The 22,012-nt window shown below is 45.9% G+C and overlaps 1 protein-coding gene across 1 annotated transcript in view; it reads left to right on the plus strand.

Moving 5' to 3' along the window:
* The window catches only part of ADAMTS3 (ADAM metallopeptidase with thrombospondin type 1 motif 3), a 137,510-nt gene that overhangs the window by 40,237 nt on the left and 75,261 nt on the right, over positions 1–22,012 (plus strand). The window contains exon 5 of the mRNA XM_083458599.1: positions 1,578–1,734. Within this exon, the coding sequence (XP_083314725.1) occupies positions 1,578–1,734 (157 nt within the window). The remainder of the gene's footprint in view (positions 1–1,577; positions 1,735–22,012) is intronic.

Genomic DNA, 22,012 nt, shown 5'->3' on the forward strand with positions numbered 1-22,012 from the left:
AGGAATCTCCCCAGGCCATTTCCCTTACCCAGCCAAACCCTCTAGTGGACCTGCTTTCCTTGGTTTTTACCTGGCTAGGATGTGCTCCTCCTTTTACTGCCCCTTCCCCCACTGCCTTCTCTCACCATGGCCAAAATTTGAATGGCTTCGGGGCAGAGGTGTTCTAAGTAACCACAACTTTGAAGTTGTGTTGAATAACTTTTAAACGCCGGTCCTAAGCATTCCAACTAGGGAATAGATCCCACAGGATTCTGCAATGTCTCTCTGCAATTTCTCATTGCTGTTTAATTTATTAGCTCCCCTTTGCCATGGAGCTGCTGCTGCTGCTTCCCCCCCCCCCCGACTGTTCAAGACAGTGCGGTTTTCATGATGGATCAGGAGTGGGAAGATCCAGATTCAAATTCATATTCCCCCATAGCACTTAGTACATTGGGCACCTGAACACTGGACATTGGAAACTGCCTTAAAGGTAAAGGGACCCCTGACCATTAGGTCCAGTCGTGGACGACTCTGGGGTTGCAGCGCTCATCTCGCTTTATTGGCTGAGGGAGCTGTCGTACAGCTTCCGGGTCATGTGGACAGCATGACTAAGCCGCTTCTGGCGAACCAGAGCAGCACACGGAAACGCCGTTTACCTTCCCGCCAGAGTGGTACCTATTTATCTACTTGCACTTTGACAGGCTTTTGAACTGCTAGGTTGGCAGAAGCAGGGACCGAGCAACGGGAGCTCACCCTGTCATGGGGATTCGAACCACTGACCTTCTGATCAGCAAGCCCTAGGCTCTGTGGTTTAACCCACAGCACCACCCGCGTCCCCGGAAACTGCCTTAAACTGGGCCAAACCACTGGTCCATCTAGTTCTATATTGCCCCTACAGGATTTCAGGATTTCTGTCCCAACCCTACCTGGAAAAGCCGGGGATTAAACCTGAGACTTTCTACATGCAAGGCAGATGTTCTGCCACTGAGCTATGCCTGTTCCCCAATTGCCCAGACCCAGTAGTTCAGGGGTAGACTGACTCCAACGGGAGTCCTGCTGCATCTGCACCCATTACAAGGAAACATTTGATGGCCGGTTTGTAGATGCACACACTCCAACTTGTGTTTGCCCCTTAACATTTCCATACTCCTCTGCAGAGCAATTCAAACAGGATTTCTGTACCTCTCATCCAAGCATAAGGTTAGGTCTTCCATCCTTGTTTTGTACAGTGGTACGTCTGGTTGCGAACGAGATCCATTCTGGAGCCCCGTTCGCAACCTGAAAGGAATGCAACCCACATCTGCGCATACGCGGGTCACGATTTGCCGCTTCTGTGCATGCACATAATGTCATTTTGCGCATCTGTGCATGCATGTGAGGCGAAACCCTGAAATAACCCTTTCTGGTACTTCCGGGTTGCCGCGGTATGCAACCTGGAAACACGTAACCTGAACCGAACGTAACAAGAGGTATGACTGTAGTGCATTCGGTGGTTGACAATTGAATGATCCCAACGACAATTTATTATCATGACAAATCTGGAAGATGGATTCTTCACATGTTGGTGTCTTCTTACTTCTTTTCCTCTTTCTGCCTAGGCTGGAATGATCAGAGTGGGTGAAGATGAATATTTCATTGAGCCACTGGAGAAAGGGAAACAAATGGATGAAGAGAGAGGGAGGAGTCACATGGTCTATAGGAGGTCGGCCATTGCACAAGATCCAGGAGATATACTCCCTGACATCCTCAGTGAAGGTATTTCTTATGTCTATGCTTATTTGAACTCGCTGACTGCATTGGGGCTGATCACAAAAGGCTAGCATCCCCATTGCCTTGCATGCTTCCACTCTCCATCCCCGAAGGATGTTAGAAGCTTTTGTTTTCCAGTTTTGATTAACCATAGTTTGGCATTCCATCAGAACTTTAAATTGTGGCTAATCTTAAGTATATTGTGTTGAAGCAAGCCAGCTTCATAAACCATTGTGTGAAACTGACATTTCCTATATTAACTACAGTTTAGGATTGTATCAGAACTCAGAACTGTGGCTAATCTTAGGTATATTTTGTTGAAGCAAGCCAGCTGTGTGAAACTGAATTATTTCAGACAAACCATAATTCAGATTAACCACAGTTTATCAGGGTTTGGGCAATGCCACAACTTCTGGTTAATCAAATGTGGAAACACAATCTTATGAACAGCATTGTGAATTGTGCTTGGAAACATACTGGGAACCAATGTAGATCTTTTAGGACTGGTGTTTTATGTTCCTGGTGGCCGCTCCCAGTCACCAGCCTAGCAGCCACATTCTGGATTAATTGTAGCTTCTGCGTCATCTTCAAAGGTAGCCCCACATAGAGTGCATTGCAGTAGTCCAAGCGGAAGATAACCAGAGCATGTACCACTCTGGCGAGACAGTGCGCAAGCAGGTAGAGCCTCAGCCAGTGTACCAGATGGAGCTGGTAAACACAAACAGTGTAGGCTAGGCTCATTCTTAACATCAAGGTTTAGTGTTATGTCTGTACATGGCCACTGTCACCATGAACATTTCTTTGTTTTATCTTTTTGCAGGGAGACAGGTGGATAGCTTTGAATAAGTAGGTCAAAATTTGAGGGTTTCTTATATTAACTGTGGAAATTTAATAAAAACAACATTGTAGAAAATCAGCAGCAAAAGCAGTGTGGATTTGTTGATTGGATTCTTTTTTGCAGATCCTGAGCATTGATTTGATTAAAAACTTAAAATACTCTTTTAGGACTGGATTCACACAGTGATACAAACTACTTGTTGAGTTTGGTTCAAGTAGGATTGAGTTGCATGCGACTGTTGAAGGTAATGCTGAATAAGCTATGTGCACTGAAAACTTTGGACAAATTCAGTGTTGGCCTATGATACTGACATTTAATGAGAAAGGAAGTGATGTGTTGAACTCAAGGATGATAGCTTCATCTGCTAAATGGAGCTTCCATGTTTAAGCAATAGTGTGTTGCGGAATACTGGTGGCCTTCTGTGGAGAAGAGCTGTCACCTTCAAACCCTGCTTTGGGGCTTCTTGTGATGTTCTTTTGCAGTGGTAGACTATGTGGTACCTGCCAGATGTTGTTGGACTGCAATTCCCATCACCCCCAGCCAGCATGGCCAATAGTCATAGGTGGTGGGAGTTGTGTCCAACAACACTGAGGATAATGTAAGTTGTGTGCTTTCCCGAAGTCAATGGATTACAACTCCCATCATCTCTGACCATTGGCCATGCTGGCTGGGGCTGATGTGAGTTCAGCAGCATCTCGAAGGCTCTAAGTTGGCTACCCATATTGGTTGGGGAGTTTTTTTGATAGCGGTGATGGGGATAGATAATGTGATACCAGCTATGCACTGAACCACCAAGGGGAATTTCCCCTTAAGACCTCAGGAAATAGCTGTTGTTTTTAAAAGCTGAACTGTGAAATTAATTGAGTCCGTGGTCTATGATATATCACAATATGATTACAGGGACTTGTAGTTCATGGCCAATCAGCAGTGCAGTTATGTAATTTTAGACTCTGGACTTAATGGTCTTAGGTGGGGGACATCTTTGGAGGTAATATCTTGCTTACTTCAAATGGTGCTATGCCCCCTCCTTAACTCGCTTACTAAAAATTGAGGCAAGCCAACCATGCTGAGTTTGGGGGCCCTACTACTCATTCTACCAAGGGGGACCCTGGGCCTGGCTTGACTATGGTCAATTGTCCCATGAGAATCCAGTGTGTAGGATGAAGGGCGTGAGAAAGAGCAAACGATGCATCTCATATGTGTGCCCCAGAGATTACCAATGTGGTCACCACTGTGATCCCTGTGGGTGCAGTGGAAGACTTGAGGTCTTTCCCTGGTGCCTGTAACATCTCTTACCTGCCCATCACTGCCACCGCAGTCAGGAGGTGTTGAGGGCACTTACCTTCCTTCCCATGAAAAGTACATGAAGGAGGAAGTTGGGAAAGTGATATTCTTTCTCATGTCCTCTTTTACCTCCATGCAGTTTTCAAAGCTCTGATTAATGCTTTTACCCAGATCCCACAGGAAAGCAGAATGTGAGCATATATAGTTTCTTGGGAAGAGGGCTTATACAGGAGGCAGGATGAAGTGTGGAGAGCAGTTGGTGCCCATGGCACTCACTCAAATTTCAAAATTGTGCCCACAGGCTGAAGAAGTTCAGCAACACCTAAAGTACTCTGTGACCCATTCAGCTTCTTTCACTCACTGACTTTTCTTAATGCCCTATATTTCATTTCCATTTCCACTTACAGATAAACTAGGGGATAAAACTGAGATTTTAACATTATTTACTGTCTGAGCACATCACTCTTTTGGAGTAATTGTTTTGTCTGGATATGTCTGCCGGCAAGCGGAATGTGGTTGACCCACCTTAAAACAATGATTGTCCAGACTATTCAGCAATATCTTTTCCCCTCCCTCTTTTCAAAAATTATATAGATACTTGAGAAGCCAAGTGGTTCGTAAACAAACAATGAATTCTCTCAAAGATGGTTGGAAGCTCTCAAGAGTGTATTCCAATGGATGTAAAGAATATAACAAATGACTCTCTTCTATATTTAATTACTCCCTAGCTTACTGACATGGCTCCATTGTATAGATGTGTTGGATACGGAAACATTATTATTATTAATGTATTAATAGAAATATTACTATGATGTGGCTCATTTTCAGGGCACCTTAGCATTTATTTGGAATTTTGGTGGATGTGGTGCTTGGAGCTTATTTTATTGTTGCAAAATAGCCAAGCATGGTGTGCACCTTTTTCTTTCAATAAAATCTTTCTTCAGCACTTTGCAGCCTCCCTGGCTGCCTACATTTTCTGAACGGGACTCTCCTACCCCAGTGGGAGAAGTTAACCACATGAGGCTTTCTCCTGGCCTTCACTGAAGTATGGGCATCCACTTTTGATGGCTTTAAAAGAGGATTAGATGAATTCATGGAGGGTAAGGCTATTAGCCACAATGGCTATGCTTTTCCTTCAGAGGAAAATCATTTTCCTGGATGCCAGGAATTTCATGGATAGAGTGTTGTTGCAGTCCTGCCTTTGGGCTTCCCAACCTGTGGGTTCCCAGATGTTGTTGGACTACAACTTCCATCATTCCTGAGCTCTGGCCTTGCCAGGTAGGAGTGATGGGAGTTGTAGTTCTACAACATCTGGGGACCCACAGGCTGAGAAAGGCTGCCATAAGGCATCCGGTTGGTTACTGTGAAAACAGGATGCAAGACTTGGTGGATCTTTGACTTGATCCAACAAGGTTCTTCTTATGTTCCTAAGGCAGAAGGGACCCGTTTTTCCACTTAGGAGCCAGCAACTCTGCTTTGACATACTCTCCAACATTTCTCCAATGACAATAGGGATGTCTTATTCAATAATAATAATAATAATAATAATAATAATAATAATAATAATAATACCCGACCCATCTGACTGGGTTGCCCTAGCCACTTTTGGCAGCTTCAAACATATATAAAAACATAATAAAACATTTTTTTAAGAAACCTTCCCTATACAGGACTGCCTTCAGATGTCTTCTAAAGATTGTATACAGTAGTTACTTATCTCTTTGACTCAAGGGGGGTGGGGGTTGCACAACTCCATATCCTCCATTGACAATAGGGACTTGCTATCATGGACTGCAAGAAGATCAAACCTATCCATTCTTATGGAAATCAGCCCAGAGTGTTCACTGGAAGGACCGATCCCGAAGCTGAGGCTCCAATACTTTGGCCACCTCATGAGAAGAGAAGACTCCCTGGAAAAGACCCTGATGTTGGGAAAGATGGAGGGCACTAGGAGAAGGGGACGACAGAGGACGAGATGGCTGGACAGTCTTCTCGAAGCTGCTAACATGAGTCTGACCAAACTGCAGGAGGCCGTGGAAGACAGGAGTGCCTGGTGTGCTCTGGTCCATGGGGTCATGAAGAGTTGGACCCGACTAAACGACTAAACAACAACAATCATGCTCTCCAACATTTCTCCAATGAAAATAGGGTTCCCCAAAGAAAAGTGGGATATTCTGGGATCAAATCAGAAACTGGGACGGCGTCTGTAAATCCAAGACTGTCCCTGGAAATAGGGACACTTGGAGGGTCTGCTTTGAGTAACAGTAGAGCTCTTTTGCTTTAGGGCAATTGAATACATGTACAGTTCTCAGAGCTACCTGCCCACGACCACAGGGCTTTTACAAATCAAAGACACTTCCATGGCTCTTAGGACTGAAACTTCTCTTTCCTCCCTCCCTCCTGGTCATTAGACACTTAACTTACATTGGGCTCTTGAGGAGTCTGGAGGACAAATCCAGTCTAAGAAGATTGTTATTTATAAAGGTGGAGTGCTGTGCGATTGGCTTAGCTCTGGGTTGCCGCAACGGGCATTGTAATTAAGGAAGCCAAGTCACCTGAGGGAGAGTGTGTGGGAGGCATCTTGCCAATCCATTTACAGACCTGAAGGTTGATTACATCCAGCAGATGTGAGCTTCCCACCTCATTCTTATCATTGCGGAGAACAGATTGAGTACACTTTGGAATTATAATGCTGATTAAGGTGGAGTTGGGGAGGGGTGGAGATTGTAACCAGGGTGGACTTGGGGGAGGGGTGGCATTCACCTAAGTCCTCCTCAGCCAAGCCCCATTAAAACTAATGAATCTAGCTTATTCTTTTCAGTTAACTTCAGTGGGTCTACTCTCAGTAGGACTAGCGGGGAATACCACTCTCAGTGCTGCAGCAATACTGATTGCTTCAAATAGCTCTGAGTCATCTGGATCCTTTACATCAGAGTTTCCCAAACTTAGGTCTCCAGTTCCCATCATCCCTGACCACTGGTCCTGCTAGCAAGGGGTGATGGGAGTTGTAGTCCAAAGCCAGCTGGAGACCTGAGTTTGGGAAATCCTGCTTTACATTTTGCAAGGGAAAGCAGCTGTATGGATTGTTGTGTGTTCAACTAATGCAAGCTTGTTTGTTTTTAATCAGGCATGGTGTTATTTACTTTTGGGGGGGCCCAAGGGCCACATTTGCTGTTACACAACCCTCCAGGGGTCACTTGCTAGGGATGGATGTGGCCAAAGCAAAAATGGGCATAGCCAGAGTTTGCTTGCAGATAAAGAGAGAAACAGAGAGATAAAAGCAGACAGATATACATTTTCTCTCTGTGTTTCTCTCTCTCTCTTTAAGGAAAAGTAGGACATTCCAGGATCAAATCAGAAACCGGGATGGCTTCTGTAAATGCGGGACTGTCCCTGGAGGGTCTGAACTTGTGATAGGTAGTCTCAATCCCTCCCCCCCCTCTCTCTCTCTCTCTCACACACACACATGGAGAGAGAGAGAGAGAGAGAGAGAGAGAGAGAGAAATACCGTAGATTGAAACCCCACCAACCCACTCTTCTCTTAATCCATGGCTCTGCTGAAGTCTTTTTCCTCTCAGCTCAGCACCAGAGTGGAGCAGAACAGCCCTCTGCTTACTATGCAAAGCTGTGGATTACTACAGCAATCAAATCTCCACCGAAAGCCACTTCAAACATCAAACAGAAATGTACGGTATCAACAAGGCAGCTCAACACCATAGCAGATCAGCTCCCAAGCCATTTACAGCTGCCTACCTCAGGCCAGCCCCCTCCAAAAGACTAGTCGAAAATGTGTTTCGTTGAGAAATGAATAATAATGGTGCCAGACAGAGCAATAACTGTCAACCTTTCCTTTTTTTGCGGGAAATTCCCTTATTCCAGCACCATTTCCTGCTGCTTCCCACTGCTATCCCGGATTGTTAGATATCCCGTAGACAGGTGAGGCTGCTGATCCCTTATTTTCAAATCTGAAAGTTGACAGCTATGGACAGAGCTGGCCCTGAGATATTTGGATGAAGGGCGGAATATAGGGCTGCCATATGTCCGGGTTTTCCCGGACACGTCCAGGAATTGGACTGACAAAATGGCATCTGGGTGGCTTTTTGCTGAATTGGCAAAATGTCCAGGAAAAGCCTTGGGGGGGTGAGTGAGAGAGATTTAAATATGATTTTAAATGTCCAGGGAAACCTTGCTAAATATATATATATATATATAGAGAGAGAGAGAGAGATTTGAAAATAAAAAAGCCACCAAACAGCCTCAACCAATATCATGTTTCTCAAAACAATAAGAATGAATGATTCAAGTGACTGCAGTGGTTTTCTTTTCTGGAGGAAACAGCAGCAGGAGCATCCCTTCCTCCAGTGTGCAGACACGGCCTTGGCGAGGCCAGTGCTGGCTGTTCTCCCTCATCATCTCTCCAGCGCCTGCTAAGGAGAGGTTTCCAAGTGGACCTCGCGGCCAGCAGCGAAGGCTGGGAGGACCCTGCAGGATGACTGGGGGCGCCTTTCCAGCAGCCTCTGCCTCCCCTCCCAGGTCTAGTGTGCATATCACGGGACCCCCCCCCCCACTACCACCAACATAGAGCTCCTTGCACGTTGCTATAGAGAGAGGTGGGTCTGTGTGTAGCCGGGGGGGGGGCAGCAACCCCCTCCACTAACTGTGTCTTGCCAGGCCAAGCCTCCTCTTTCCACGTGGAGGAAGGGGGGTGCAGTGGGTGCGGTGGATGTGGTCCACTCCAGGTGTCATCCCCAGGGCCTTGCAGAGCCAAAGGCCCAGGCCAAGTAGATAATGTGCCCCCCCTTTTTTTACCCTGAAGTCTTATACCTAAGTAAGTATATAATTTTTTTTCACAAAAGTTATGCTGATAAATAATTTTATTTCAAGGCTTGAACCGCGTCTGCATATAAAGAGAAAATGGAAAATATAGATATACAATAGTGTTTTTTAAAAATACATAACATGGGACGCGGGTGGCGCTGTGGGTTAAACCACAGAGCCTAGGACCTGCCGATCAGAAAGAAGCTCAGCAGTTCGAATCCCCATGACGGGGTGAGCTCCCGTCAGTGGCGTAGCGTGGGTTGTCAGCACCCGGGGCAAGGCAAGTAATTTGCGCCCCCTAACCCGTGGATTTGCGTCCCCTAACCCTAACCCCCAGATGTTGCGCCTGGTGCGGCCGGCCCCCCCTGCACCCCCACGCTACGCCACTGGCTCCCGTTCCTCGGTCCTTGCTCCTGCCAACCTAGCATTTTGAAAGCACATCAAAGTGCAAGTAGATAAATAGGTACCGCTCTGGCAGGAAGGTAAACAGCGTTTCTGTGCGCTGCTCTGGTTCACCACAAGCGGCTTAGTCATGCTGGCCGCATGACCCGGAAGCTGTACGCTGGCTCCCTCGGCCAATAAAGCTAGATGAGCGCCGCAACCCCAGAGTCGGCCATGACTGGACCTAATGGTCAGGGGTCCCTTTACCTTTACCTTTTATTCCATTAGCATCACCACCACCAATACGCCGCCCATCTGATTGGGTTGCCCCAGCCACTCTGGGCAGTTTTCAACATATACAAAAACATAATAAAACATTAAACATAAAAAACTTTCCCTATACACGGCTGCCTTCAGGTGACTTCTAAAAGTTGTTAGTTACCGGGTACTTATCTCCTTGGCTCGGGGGTTGCATAGCTCCATACCCTCCAATATTTCTCCAGTGAAAATAGGGATGTCCTAAGGAAAAGTGAGAGCTGGACCATAAAGAAGGCTGATGAAGAATTGATGCTTTTGAATTATGGTGCTGGAGGAGACTCTTGAGAGCCCCATGGACTGCAAGAAGATCCAACCTATCCATTCTGAAGGAAATCAGCCCTGAGTGCTCATTGGAAGGACAGATCCTGAAGCTGAGGCTCCAATACTTTGGCCACCTCATGAGAAGAGAAGACTCCCTGGAAAAGGCCCTGATGTTGGGAAAGATGGAGGGCACTAGGAGAAGGGGACGACAGAGGACGAGATGGTTGGACAGTGTTCTCGAAGCTACCAGCATGAGTTTGACCAAACTGCGGGTGGCAGTGGAAGAGAGGAGTGCCTGGTGTGCTCTGTCCATGGGGTCACAAAGAATCAGTCACGACTAAACGACTAAACAAAGGAAAAGTGGGACATTCTGGGATCAAATCAGAAACTGGGATGGCTTCTGTGAATCTGGGGTTGTCCCTGGAAAATAGGGATATACTTGGAGGGTCTGTGCAGGTGGCCCCTGATCTAAAGGGAATAATAAGACTGTAAGCCCTCCAGAGAAAGAGGAAGAGGGAATGTTGGTACCACTGTAAGCACACAGTAGCTTTCACTGGAAAGATCCCCTGCGCTTTGACCAGGGCTAGAAAGCCAGTGAAGTTCATCCTGGCAAGGGAGAACGGAGGAGAGCACAGTGCCTGAAGCAAAACGGCCTCTCCGCATGCCTGCCTGACGCCGCACGTAGGGGAACAAGAGTCCTCGAGGGAAATTTCCTTCCCTGCAGGCCGGGAGCCAGAGCCAAAAGTACTGGGCAGCCCTGTTTCATAAATAAATAGGGAAGTGTTCCAAACAAACAGGGGTAGTGAGTCATAAGCAGGGAGCATATCTGTGGCAGGCCAAGTTCTCCGTGAGAGGAGAATTGCTGAGAATGTGTACGACTCTCCCGCTTTCTCCTGCGGGCACATAGAGGCATTCTGCTTTGCAAAGAGATTTTCCAGGTCTGTTGAACCTGGATACACAAACCAACCGGCAAACAAAACCGGGGTCCAAGAAGGAAGTGCCTGCCTTAAATCAGAGCAGAGAGTCTCTCAAAGGTCACACTGGGCTACCTTGTTCTTGGAAGTTGCGGAAAGTATTTGCCTAGAAAGTGCAATGCGAGGGATGGGGCGGTTTCAGGCGACCTAGCCAGCCAGATTTCCTTCAGCATCCATTTAGCTTCAGCAATTAAGGATGCAAAATTATTACTCCACTTTATTTATTTATTTTTTAAGAAAATTGTTAGGGTTCTGGAAGAGGAACACAGTACAATTGTGTGACTTTCATGCCTTTGCCTGCTGCTTTTGCGAAACACTCATTCACCCAAACACATGTGGGCTTAGGATGGAGAGAGGTTGAAGGGTGTTGCAGAGGCACCTACCTGTACAGGGCAAGGAATACAGGTAGACTGAGGTCTTTTGAGCCTCTGTCTCTGGTCTGCCTTTCCTAGACTGCACCCCCTTTTTTGAGAATTATGGTACTTAAAGGGCCAACCCTCTAGGGTGATGGAATTTCATTGGTCCTAATGTAATTTAGCCTTCTGTTTTTGCAATTCTCTGAATGTTGTGGTAGTTTTCAGCTTAAAAAGTACCAAAATTGCACATTTTAAAAATATGTATTTTAGGGCAAGAATATTTTTTTAGAAATGCGTACACTGAGATACATATTTGAACTTATTCTGTTTTGTGACCAAATGCCCATTGAAGAACGATTTTTTTGAAGGGATAGTTTTAAAAAGTATTTCAGAGAATAACACATAAGTGAGATGGCACAGAAGTATGAACACATGGGAAAATGGCATGTATCTGTATTAAAAAATCAGAAATCTAAATAATTCATCTCTAGTGTATGTACACACAAACACACACCCTCAGATCACTGGAATATTTGGGACTTTGCTCTTTCCAAGACAGAATGATTTGTGGGCAGAAACTAATCTGGTGCCAAAAAGAAGAGGCTTCGTTTCCACAAGCTGGGTAGTATTTTGCGGTTTCTCACTTTAATTTTTCCACATGCAAATATTTGCATACAGCAGAAGGCATCCAAAAGCAGGCTTTGTGTCGCCAGTGAAGATGACAGGATCACTAAAGCAGTTGACTGCATATTTCCCTTCCCTGTAAGGACTGGAACTTTGTCAAAGTGCGGGATTTAAAAATAATAATAGTAATCATTTAATTTCAGCTGAAGTTTGCATTTCTTCTTCTTATAGCTACAGAAGGGTTTAAGAAATTCTGTGCTTCTTTGAGTCACTGAATTGGAATAAGGAGAGGAGAATAACTTTCTGCAACCTTTTCGAGAGTCTTTGTTGTGATATTCCATTCTTATTCAAGCCTGTATTGTTACATAACCACCCCAATCTCTGAGTGGTGTGAGATTCCGGGGGTCCAAGGCATTTATCCTGTGTTCATGTTTGCTTTGGAAATGAGGTGCAGCAGAGACTGTGGTGTCTTTATGATATATGGTTTATTTTCACACATATACAACCTAAGCCTTTGATGGAGGGGCTCCCAGAATCACACTTCAAGAGGGTCCCATTTCTCCCATTGCTACAGCCTCTGATTCAAACAGGCATCACACTTTGTGCTTTAGCCTCTCTCAGCAGCTTGCTGCGTTGAACAAACTGACACCATTCTCCCTCAACCCATGCCACAGCAAACTGAAACCCCAAAACTTCAGCCTAACAAAAACCAGGAAGTGACCTATCCAGACAACAGAACAACTCTTCTTGTCTCCTGGGTGACACCGACGCCATTAGGCAGTTGAATGCACATGTATACTCTGTCTGTTTCGCTCCCATCTACTGATTCCCTGGGTTCTGGCAACCCACGCTACACCACTGGCTTCACCCATCTGCTGGATGGCAGAGTCTCTGCTGTATTGATGGCTCATCTCTGTGTCTTTGTTCTCTGTTAATGGCCTATCTCTCAGGTGATTTCCTGACACAGGAAGCTGAATCCAGCTGTTAAAGAGTCTGATTTCCAGTCTAATTCTCCAAACATTAAATTCTAACACTTACTAAATCCAGGAATTATGGGTGCCTTGCAGCCATGAACTCATAGAATCATAGAACTGTAGAGTTGGAAGGGACTCTGAGAGTCATCTAGTCCAGCCCGTTGCAAACAGCTGTCCCTGGGTGGGCTTGAAGCACCAACTTTCTGGTTAACAGCCAGATGCACTGAACCATTGCACCACCTAGGCTTATATACCACGTCTAACCACTGGTCCATCTAGCTCAGTATTGTAAACACTAACTGGCAGCAGCTCTCCAGGGTTTCAGGAAGGAGGCGTCTCTCCCACTACTACCTGACCATGGTGGGGATTGAACCTTCTGCATGCAAAGCAGGTGCTCTACCACTGAGCTATAGAATCATAGAGTTGGAAGAGACCACAAGGGCCATCGAGTCCAACCCCCTGCCAAGCAGGAAACACCATCAGAGCACTCCTGACATATGGTTGTCAAGCCTCTGCTTAAAGACCTCCAAAGGAGGAGACTCCACCACACTCCTTGGCAGCAAATTCCACTGTCAAACAGCTCTTACTGTCAGGAAGTTCTTCCTAATGTTTAGGTGGAATCTTCTTTCTTGTAGTTTGGCTCCATTGCTCCGTGTCCGCTTCTCTGGAGCAGCAGAAAACAACCTTTCTCCCTCCTCTATGTGACATCCTTTTATATATTTGAACATGGCTATCATATCACCCCTTAACCTCCTCTTCTCCAGGCTAAACATGCCCAGCTCCCTTAGCCATTCCTCATAAGGCATCGTTTCCAGGCCTTTGACCATTTTGGTTGCCCTCCTCTGGACACGTTCCAGTTTGTCAGTGTCCTTCTTGAACTGTGGTGCCCAGAACTGGACACAGTACTCCAGGTGAGGTCTGACCAGAGCAGAATACAGTGGCACCATTACTTCCCTTGATCTAGATGCTATACTCCTACTGATGCAGCCCAGAATTGCATTGGCTTTTTTAGCTGCCGCGTCACACTGTTGGCTCATGTCAAGTTTGTGATCAACCAAGACTCCTAGATCCTTTGGCATGTATGCAGACAGAGCTCCTCCTCACGAGAGGGATATTGGGCTAATCAGGATCCCCTTTCATGTGGATTAAGCTCTGTGCACCAAGGTCTCATTTTCACCAAGCATGCGCCCTGCAGTAGGTATGTTTTGTCAATGTGGGATGGGAATAGACTGTGTGACCTTGCAACTCCCTGATATACTTATAATCATAATAATCATAATAAATTTTCTTTATACCCTGCCCTCCCCAGCCAGAGCCGGGCTCTGGGCGGCTAACAACAGTAAAAATTGCAGTAAAAACATAATAGGGGGAAAAAAGAAAAGAATAAAAACCCCAATTTAAAATACAGGTTAAAATGCAATTTAAAATGCAGCCTCATTTTAAAAGTAACCCATAGATCAAAACCATAAGGGGAGGGAAACATAAGGGTCAGACTGAGTTCAAACCAAAGGCCAGGCGGAACAGCTCTGTCTTGCAGGCCCTGCGGAAAGATGTCAAGTCCCGCAGGGCCCTAGTCTCTTGTGACAGAGCGTTCCACCAGATCGGGGCCACAGCTGAAATGCATAAGGGGTTCCCTACCACTGGATGTTGCTCAGTTTTAGAGCAACTTCTTTCCATGTGGAAGAACCCAAGTTCAGCCCCCAGCATCTCCAGGGAGGGCTGGATCAGAACCCTGTCTGAAATCCTATAGAGGCAATATGGAGCTAGATGGACAATGGTTTGGCCCAGTTTAAGGCAGTTTCCAATGTTCGGTGTTCCAGTGTCCAATGTGGGGGAATATGAATTAGAATCTGGAAAATACTTCCTTTGTGAAACCCTGGAGAGTTACTGACAATTCTGAATGATATGGAGCAATAGGTCTGACTCAATATAAGGCAGCTTCCCAGTTCCTATTTGAGCATCTCACTTTTCATCTCCTACTCACATATCCTTTGGGTGGAAGCCATGCAGATACTTCCTTTCTCTGTAATCTTCCCTGCATGTATTCCTCTGTGGGAATTCATTTCCTGCCTGGTCCACGATCAATGTCAGCTGTCTCCGGGAATTATTTCGTCAGAGGTCCCCATCATCGCGACCCCCTGCCCGTATGCCCATGTGTAGGGGAGATATTCCTCTCGAGTGTGATATCACAGCACCCGGTAATCAAAGGCCCTGCGAAATCTCCCGGAAATGACTCATGTGAGAACATGATGTGCATTTGGGGAATGGTTCCCAGAGGACTCCAGCTCTGCCGTGCATGCTGTCAAAAGCTTGTCGATGTGCGTAAATTCTACCAGAGTGCATCAGCCAGATCTCAGACCGTGACCCACCTCTCTCCGTCTCTCTCTTTCTCTCTGCTGGAAGAGTTCTTGTTATCAAGGATTTCTCATTGCCTAATTTTCAAGTATTTAAAGTATGTGAGCATGCACATGTTTGTGTTATGTGCTACTTCTCCCGAGAAAGCACCCAGAAGGCTTAGTTCTGCAATCTTGGTTGGAAGAGGAAGTGCTCATTGCGTCTTTCCAGAGATAAAAGATATCAGTCTCCTTTTGTTTATAGTGGTGTTGATTTGTGTTGCTTTTCTCAGAGGGGTAAGCAGTGGCCTCATTCACACCATACATTTAAAGCACTTTTGAGCACTCATGGCCTTCCCCCAGAGCAGTGGCTTTCAACCAGGGTGCAGTGGGACCCTGGGGTGCCCTGAATGATGAACCGGGGTGCTGTGGGCAACACTGGCCTCTGTCCCTCTTTCCTTCCCTCCCTCCTCTGAGGCCCTCTGACATCTCTGCCTCCCAAAGGCTTGCACAGCTGTTCATTGAAGCAGCCCTGGCTAAGAACTCTGCAGGCAAAGCCACTTCCGAACTTGAGAGGAGGTGGAGTTGCGGGCTTCGCGCCCTCTCCAGATGCACACCAATCGGCTGGCCTGGGGGGGTGTGGCTTTCACTATATTACACCGGCGCGGCCGGGGATCTCCCTCTTTTGCCGCCTCAGCTCATCGGGTTTCCCACCCTCCTGCCCCTTAGGTTTTTCCCTTGACCTTGCTATGGACCTCAGTTGGTCGCCATTAAGGGGCCTGGTAGCTGTGGTGGGGATGACAGCTCAGAGACCAGGGACAACAGCAGCAACTGCCCGGAGGACTCCCAAGGAATGGAGAGAGGAAAGGAGGCTGAGGGAACACGCCACAAGGAAGGGTGTTTGAAAAAAGGGTGAGAGACTTCCAGCTTGGCAGGCAAGGTGTGACATAATGGGTTCCTGAGCCCCCACAGGGGCGCTGCAGAAAGAGTGTACAGGGGTACCTTGGGTTACAAACGCTTCAGGTTACAAACACTCCGGGTTACAAACTCCGCTAACCTGGAAGTAGTACCTCAAGTTGAGAACTTTGCCCCAGGATGGGAACGGCGCAGTGGCAGGCCCTATAGCGAAAGCGCGCCTCAGGTTAAGAACGGTTTCGGGTTAAGTACGAACCTCCGGAACGAATTGAGTTTGTACCCCAAGGTACCACTGTAGTTGGTCCAGGAAGCCATGGATTCAAAAAGTTGGAAACCTCTGCCCCAAAGAATCCTGGGAAGGGTAGTTTGCTAAGGGCGCTGAGAGTTGTTAGGCGACTGCCTATTCCCATCATGGCACTATGGTTCTCAGAGTGGTTTAACAATCAATCACTAGCCCTTAACAAATTACAGCTCCCAGAATTCTCTGTGGGAAGCCATGATTATTTACAGTGGTGTGATCCTGGTTTAAATGGTGTGGTGTGGGTGTCTCCAGTTCTGTTGCTGCAAGAATAACAAATAGCCTTGTGGCACCTTAAAGACTATATATATATATATATATATATATATATATATATATATATATTTGCTACCATCAGTCAATTATTACAATCACATAGAGTCATAGAATTGTAGAGTTGGAAGAGACCCAAGCTCTGTCTTGTTTCATTCATTGTGGGAGTAAAAGCTTGCTGGTTTCCCAACTTCCGTGATAACTCTGTTGAATTTAGGTTAATAATTACTGAAAGTAGTGTGATGGTCACTTGCAGAGTTTTGAGCTGTTTCCTTCGCCACAGCACCAAGTGATCCTGTGCCCTTTCCCCACTGGGAAGGTTGACGCAGCAAAAGTTCAGCTGGTTTATTTTGCAGCTGATTTTGAGCGGCTTCCAAGTATGTCGCAGATTGAATCGCTTCCATGTCGCAGGGATTACGGGTATGGCGAGCCCTCGATGAAACAGTTTCGTTGACTAAGGTCAGCAAGAAATCAATTTCCCGCACTTGTGGCATTTCAGCTTCCTGTTCTTAGGAATGAATAAAAAGCAATCTCCGGAGTGGTAAGAATCCCCCTTTGGTAGGAGGTATGTGGAACATAATGCAGTGCAAAGGCCTTAGAAATCAGCCGTAGACATTTTGCTGTCCTTCACCCCTTAGTATATTTCAATGAAGAGTGCTGGAGAATTCCAACAAAAATAGATGATAGAAACATGAGCAGAACTTGCAGGTTCATCCCACATCCAGAACAGAAGTCAGTCCAGCAAACACAATTGGCATTTGCTGCCGCCATTCAGTCCCCAAATGCTACGTCATTTGGGTAGTTCTCTGCACCTCCATTTGCATTGTATTTTCTTTGCTGTGATGCGGGGTCCTCTGCCACCTAGCTGCAATTTTTATTTTAACCTGGCTTGCCAGAAGTGCATGTGAAAAGGATGTAGTAGACCACAAGCTTCACATGAGCCAACAGTGTGATGCAGCAGCAAAAAAAGGTGACTGCTATTCTAGGCTGGAATCAGTAGTGTCCAAATCAAGGGAAGTAATAGTACCGGCTCTATTCTGCCTTGGTCAGGCCACACCTGGAGGACTGTGTCCAGTTTTGGTACCAACATTTAAGAAGGATGTTGACAAGCTGGAACATGTGCAGATGAGGGCAACCAAGATGATCAAGGGTCTGGAAAAGAAGCCTTATGAGGAACAGTTGTGGGAGTTAGGTATGTTTAGCCTGGACAAGAAGAGACAGAGAAGATATGATAGTCATCTTTAAATATCTCAAGGGCTGTCACATGGGAGATGGAGCTTTCTTGTTATCTCCTGTTCTGGAGGAGAGGACTCGAACCAATGGCTTCAAGTTACAAGAAAGGAGATGCCGATTGAACATCCACCAGAAAAGGATTTTCTGACAGCAAGAGCTGTTTGACAGTGGAACCAAGTCCCTCAGAAGGTCGTGGGCTCATCTTCCTTGGGGGTTGGTTGACCATCTGTCATGCATGCTTTAGCTGAGATCCCTACATTACAGGGGGTTGGACTCAATGATCCTTGGGGTCTCTTCCAACTCTCCAATACCATGAGTCTATGATTCACTAAAAAATAACCTCATAAAAACTCCTTGGGCCAGTTGCTGCCTCCCAGCCTAGCCTATCTCACAGGGTTGTTGGGATAAAATCATAGAATCATAGAATCATAGAGTTGGAAGAGACCACAAGGGCCATCGAGTCCAACCCCCTGCCAAGCAGGAAACACCATCAGAGCACTCCTGACATATGGTTGTCAAGCCTCTGCTTAAAGACCTCCAAAAAAGGAGACTCCACCACACTCCTTGGCAGCAAATTCCACTGTCAAACAGCTCTTACTGTCAGGAAGTTCTTCCTAATGTTTAGGTGGAATCTTCTTTCTTGTAGTTTGGATCCATTGCTCTGTGTCCGCTTCTCTGGAGCAGCAGAAAACAACCTTTCTCCCTCCTCTATGTGACATAGAGGGGGGGGGGAAGCCATGGATACCCCATTGAGCTCCTTGAGAGAAAAAGGTGGGATTTAAAAGCAACAAACAAAGGAATAAAAAAATTCCCTTAGCAAGCTACCATGAGTGAGACACACACGCTTTGCCCCATTTTCTCTCTCTCCAGACCTCTACTAGTTCCAGGGTGCTGACATGGTGTAATAACAAAGTGGGAGATGTGTTATTTACTCTTAGTTAAAAATGGCTTTTTAATAGGGAACAGAAGAGGGGAAGAATCCATTTGAAGGAGGCCAGCAATTGCTCCAAGGAACAATAGTTGAAATTTCCAGGGAAACTCCTAATAAACTGATTGAATATGCTGGAATGGGTTCCATTAGACAAAGAGAACTCATGGGAGGGAGCTAAAAATGGAGAAAGGTCTTTTTGCTTCTTGTCAAGCACTGTGGACAAATTAAAATGCATTGTTTATGTTTGGTTGTTTGTTTCAAATGCAAAGTGCGTCCAGCATTCTGGAAAACTATTACCACAAAAGGCATCTGGAATCCCTGTGCGTGTGTGTGAGTGTGTGCGCGTATGTTTGTGTATGTATATATCAAGAGAGATGACTTAGCCGTTACTCACTCCTCATTGCAAAAGTCATCCAGAGCATGTTGAAGCAGAAAATGCAAATGCAAAAAAGAAAGCAATCAATAAAAGCAAACAAATAACAATCATACGAAATAAAAAAATCTCTAAACTGGCAACACCTGCTTGTAGGGAAAATAATAATAATAATAATAATAATAATAATAATAATAATAATAATAATAATAATTCCCCAGCCACTCTGGGTGGCTTCCAACAAAGATTAAAAATACATTAAAATGTCATACATTAAAAACTTCCCTGAACAGGGCTGCCTTCAGATGTCTTCTGAATGTCAGGTAGTTGTTTATTTCTTTGACATCTGATGGGAGGACGTTCTACAGGGCCGGCGCCACTACCAAGAAGGCCCTCTGCCTGGTTCCCTGTAGCTTTGCTTCTCGCAGTGAGGGAACCGCCAGAAGGCCCTCAGTGCTGGACCTCAGCATCCGGGCAGAACGATGGGGGCGGAGAAGCTCCTTCAGCTATACTGGGCCGAAGCCATTTAGGACTTTAAAGGTCAACACCAAAACTAAGGATTGTGCTCGGAAATGTACTGGGAGCCAATGTACGTCTTTCAAGAGCGGTGTTATGTGGTCTTGGCGGCTGCCCCCAGTCACCAGTCTAGCTGCCGCATTCTGGATTAGTTGTAGTTTCTGGGTCACCTTCAAAGGTAGCCCCACATAGAGCACACTGCAGTAGTCCAAGCAGGAGATAACTAGAGCATGCACCACTCTGGCAAGACAGTCCGCAGGCAGGTAGGGTCTCAGCCTGCGTACCAGTTGGAGCTGATGCCCTGGACACAGAATTGAGCTGCACCTCCGTGGACAGCTGTGAGTCCAAAATGACTCACATTTTGGTCCTTCAGTGGCACAGTTACCCCATTCAGGACCAGGGAGTCCTCCACACCCGCCCGCCTCCTGTCCCCCCAAAACAGTACTTCTGTCTTGTCAGGATTCAACCTCAAAACATTAGCTGCCATCCATCCTCCAACCGCCTCCAGGCACTCGCACAGGACCTTCACCGCCTTTACTGGTTCTGATTAAGAACTTTAAGAACATAAGAAGAGCTGGCTGGACCAGGCCAATGACATATCTAGTCTGGCATTCTGTTCTCATAATAGCCACCTAGATGTCTGTGAAAAACCCATGAGCAGGGGAGTTCTCTCTCCTTCTTTGGTTTCCAGCAACTGATATTCAGAAGCATTATTGCAGTGTGTGCATGCCAACACATGTTGCTGCCCCTCCCACTTCCATATCCTCTAATCTTTCTCCAATGAAAATAGGGACATCCTCTATGGGACGTGGGTGGTGCTGTGGGTTAAACCACAGAGCCTAGGACTTGCCGATCAGAAGGTCAGCGGTTCTAATCCCCGCAATGGGGTGATCTCCCGTTGCTCAGTCCCTGCTCCTGCCAACCTAGCAGTTCAAAAGCCTGTCAAAGTGCAAGTAGATAAATAGGTACCGCTCCAGTGGGAAGGTAAACGGTGTTTCCGTGCACTGCTCTGGTTCGCCAGAAGTGGCTTAGTCATGCTGGCCACATGACCCGGAAGCTGTACGCCGGTTCCCTCGGCCAATAAAGTGAGATGAGTGCCGCAACCCCAGAGTCGGCCATGACTGGACCTAATGGTCAGGGGTCCCTTTATCTTTATTATTATTATTATTATTATTATTATTATTATTATTATTATTATCATTATTATTATTATTATTCCCCACCCATCTGATTGTGTTACCCCAGCCACTCTGGGTAGCTTTAGATATAGATAAAAGTATAATAAAACATTAAACATTTTTTTTAAACTTTCCTATACAGGGCTGCCTTCAGCTGTCTTGAGGGTCACATATCTCCATAGCCTCCAACATTTCTCCGATGAAAATAGGGATGTCCTTAGGAAAAGCGGGACATTCCAGGATCAAATCGTCAATCCAGGACTGTCCTTGGAAAATAGGAGCACTTGGAGGGACTGCACTCCACCTAATTTTCAGTTCCCCAAACAATACATGGACACACACAGCCATGATTTCATTCCAGCCATACCTACCTTCCTTACACCTTATGTCAGCTGTGATGTCAGGTGTGGACAGGTAAAGATACAGTTGGGTTGAAAGCAGGGTTCACAGGCACTGTCAACCAGCCGATTATTGGTGCTTGCAAATAATAATAATATAATAATAATTTATTATTTATACCCTGCCCATCTGGCTGGGTTTCCCCAGCCACTCTGGGCAGCTTCCAACTGAATATTAAAAACAATACAGCAAAGTACTGAGTCTTTGGCCAACGCGGTTTGATTTCATACTTTGCATGTTCAAAGGAAAATGGAAAAGAAACACACACACGCACGCACACACACACACACACACAATAAGCAAATAATGATTAAACCGATGCAGTGCAGAACCACACTGCATTATTCATCCACAGGTTCATGGGTTTTTGTGAGTGTGAGTTTTCTGTCAGTGCTGACACCGATGCAATCTGAGTAATGACCGCCCTGTGTTCAGCCACGATGAACACTGCTACGCACCTCTGAACATTCTCGCACTCCCACAATATGGCTTTGTGATTTCAGAAAGCTGCTCTGTTAATTAAAAACCAATTCCTTAATTGAGGGGATGAGCTGAAAAGGCATTTCTCCCAGTTGCTATGGAGAGTGTGTTTAAAGACAGAAAACAAGGTTGCTTTCTTAACATTATTAATTTCTAACTCCAGATTTACTCTGGCATTCCAGTTTGACTTCAGAGCACACTCCTCTGCCCAGAAAATGTAATAAATACAATAAGCAATAAAATGAACAGGAGGCGTCGTCTTTGTGGCAATCTGCTTTTTACAAAAATGCAGCCTGACAGAGAATTAATTTGTGCTAAAGAGCACATTTTGTTCATTTGCAGGCTCATCTGTTCTAGAGATTACTCCTTTCTCCCCCCCCCTCTGCATTTTTTATCTAACTGACACAATCTTGCATTCAATGTAGTACTAAGTAACTGTCCGGACAGTACAAAGATTTATGCTTGAGCAATGGTACTCTCCCCATTTTCTCCCCATGACCTCCTCAAATCTGCCCCAGCAGAGTGGG

Source organism: Podarcis liolepis (assembly GCF_965112155.1).
Source record: "Podarcis liolepis genome assembly, chromosome: 9".
In the NCBI taxonomy this organism is placed as follows: Eukaryota; Metazoa; Chordata; class Lepidosauria; order Squamata; family Lacertidae; genus Podarcis; species Podarcis liolepis.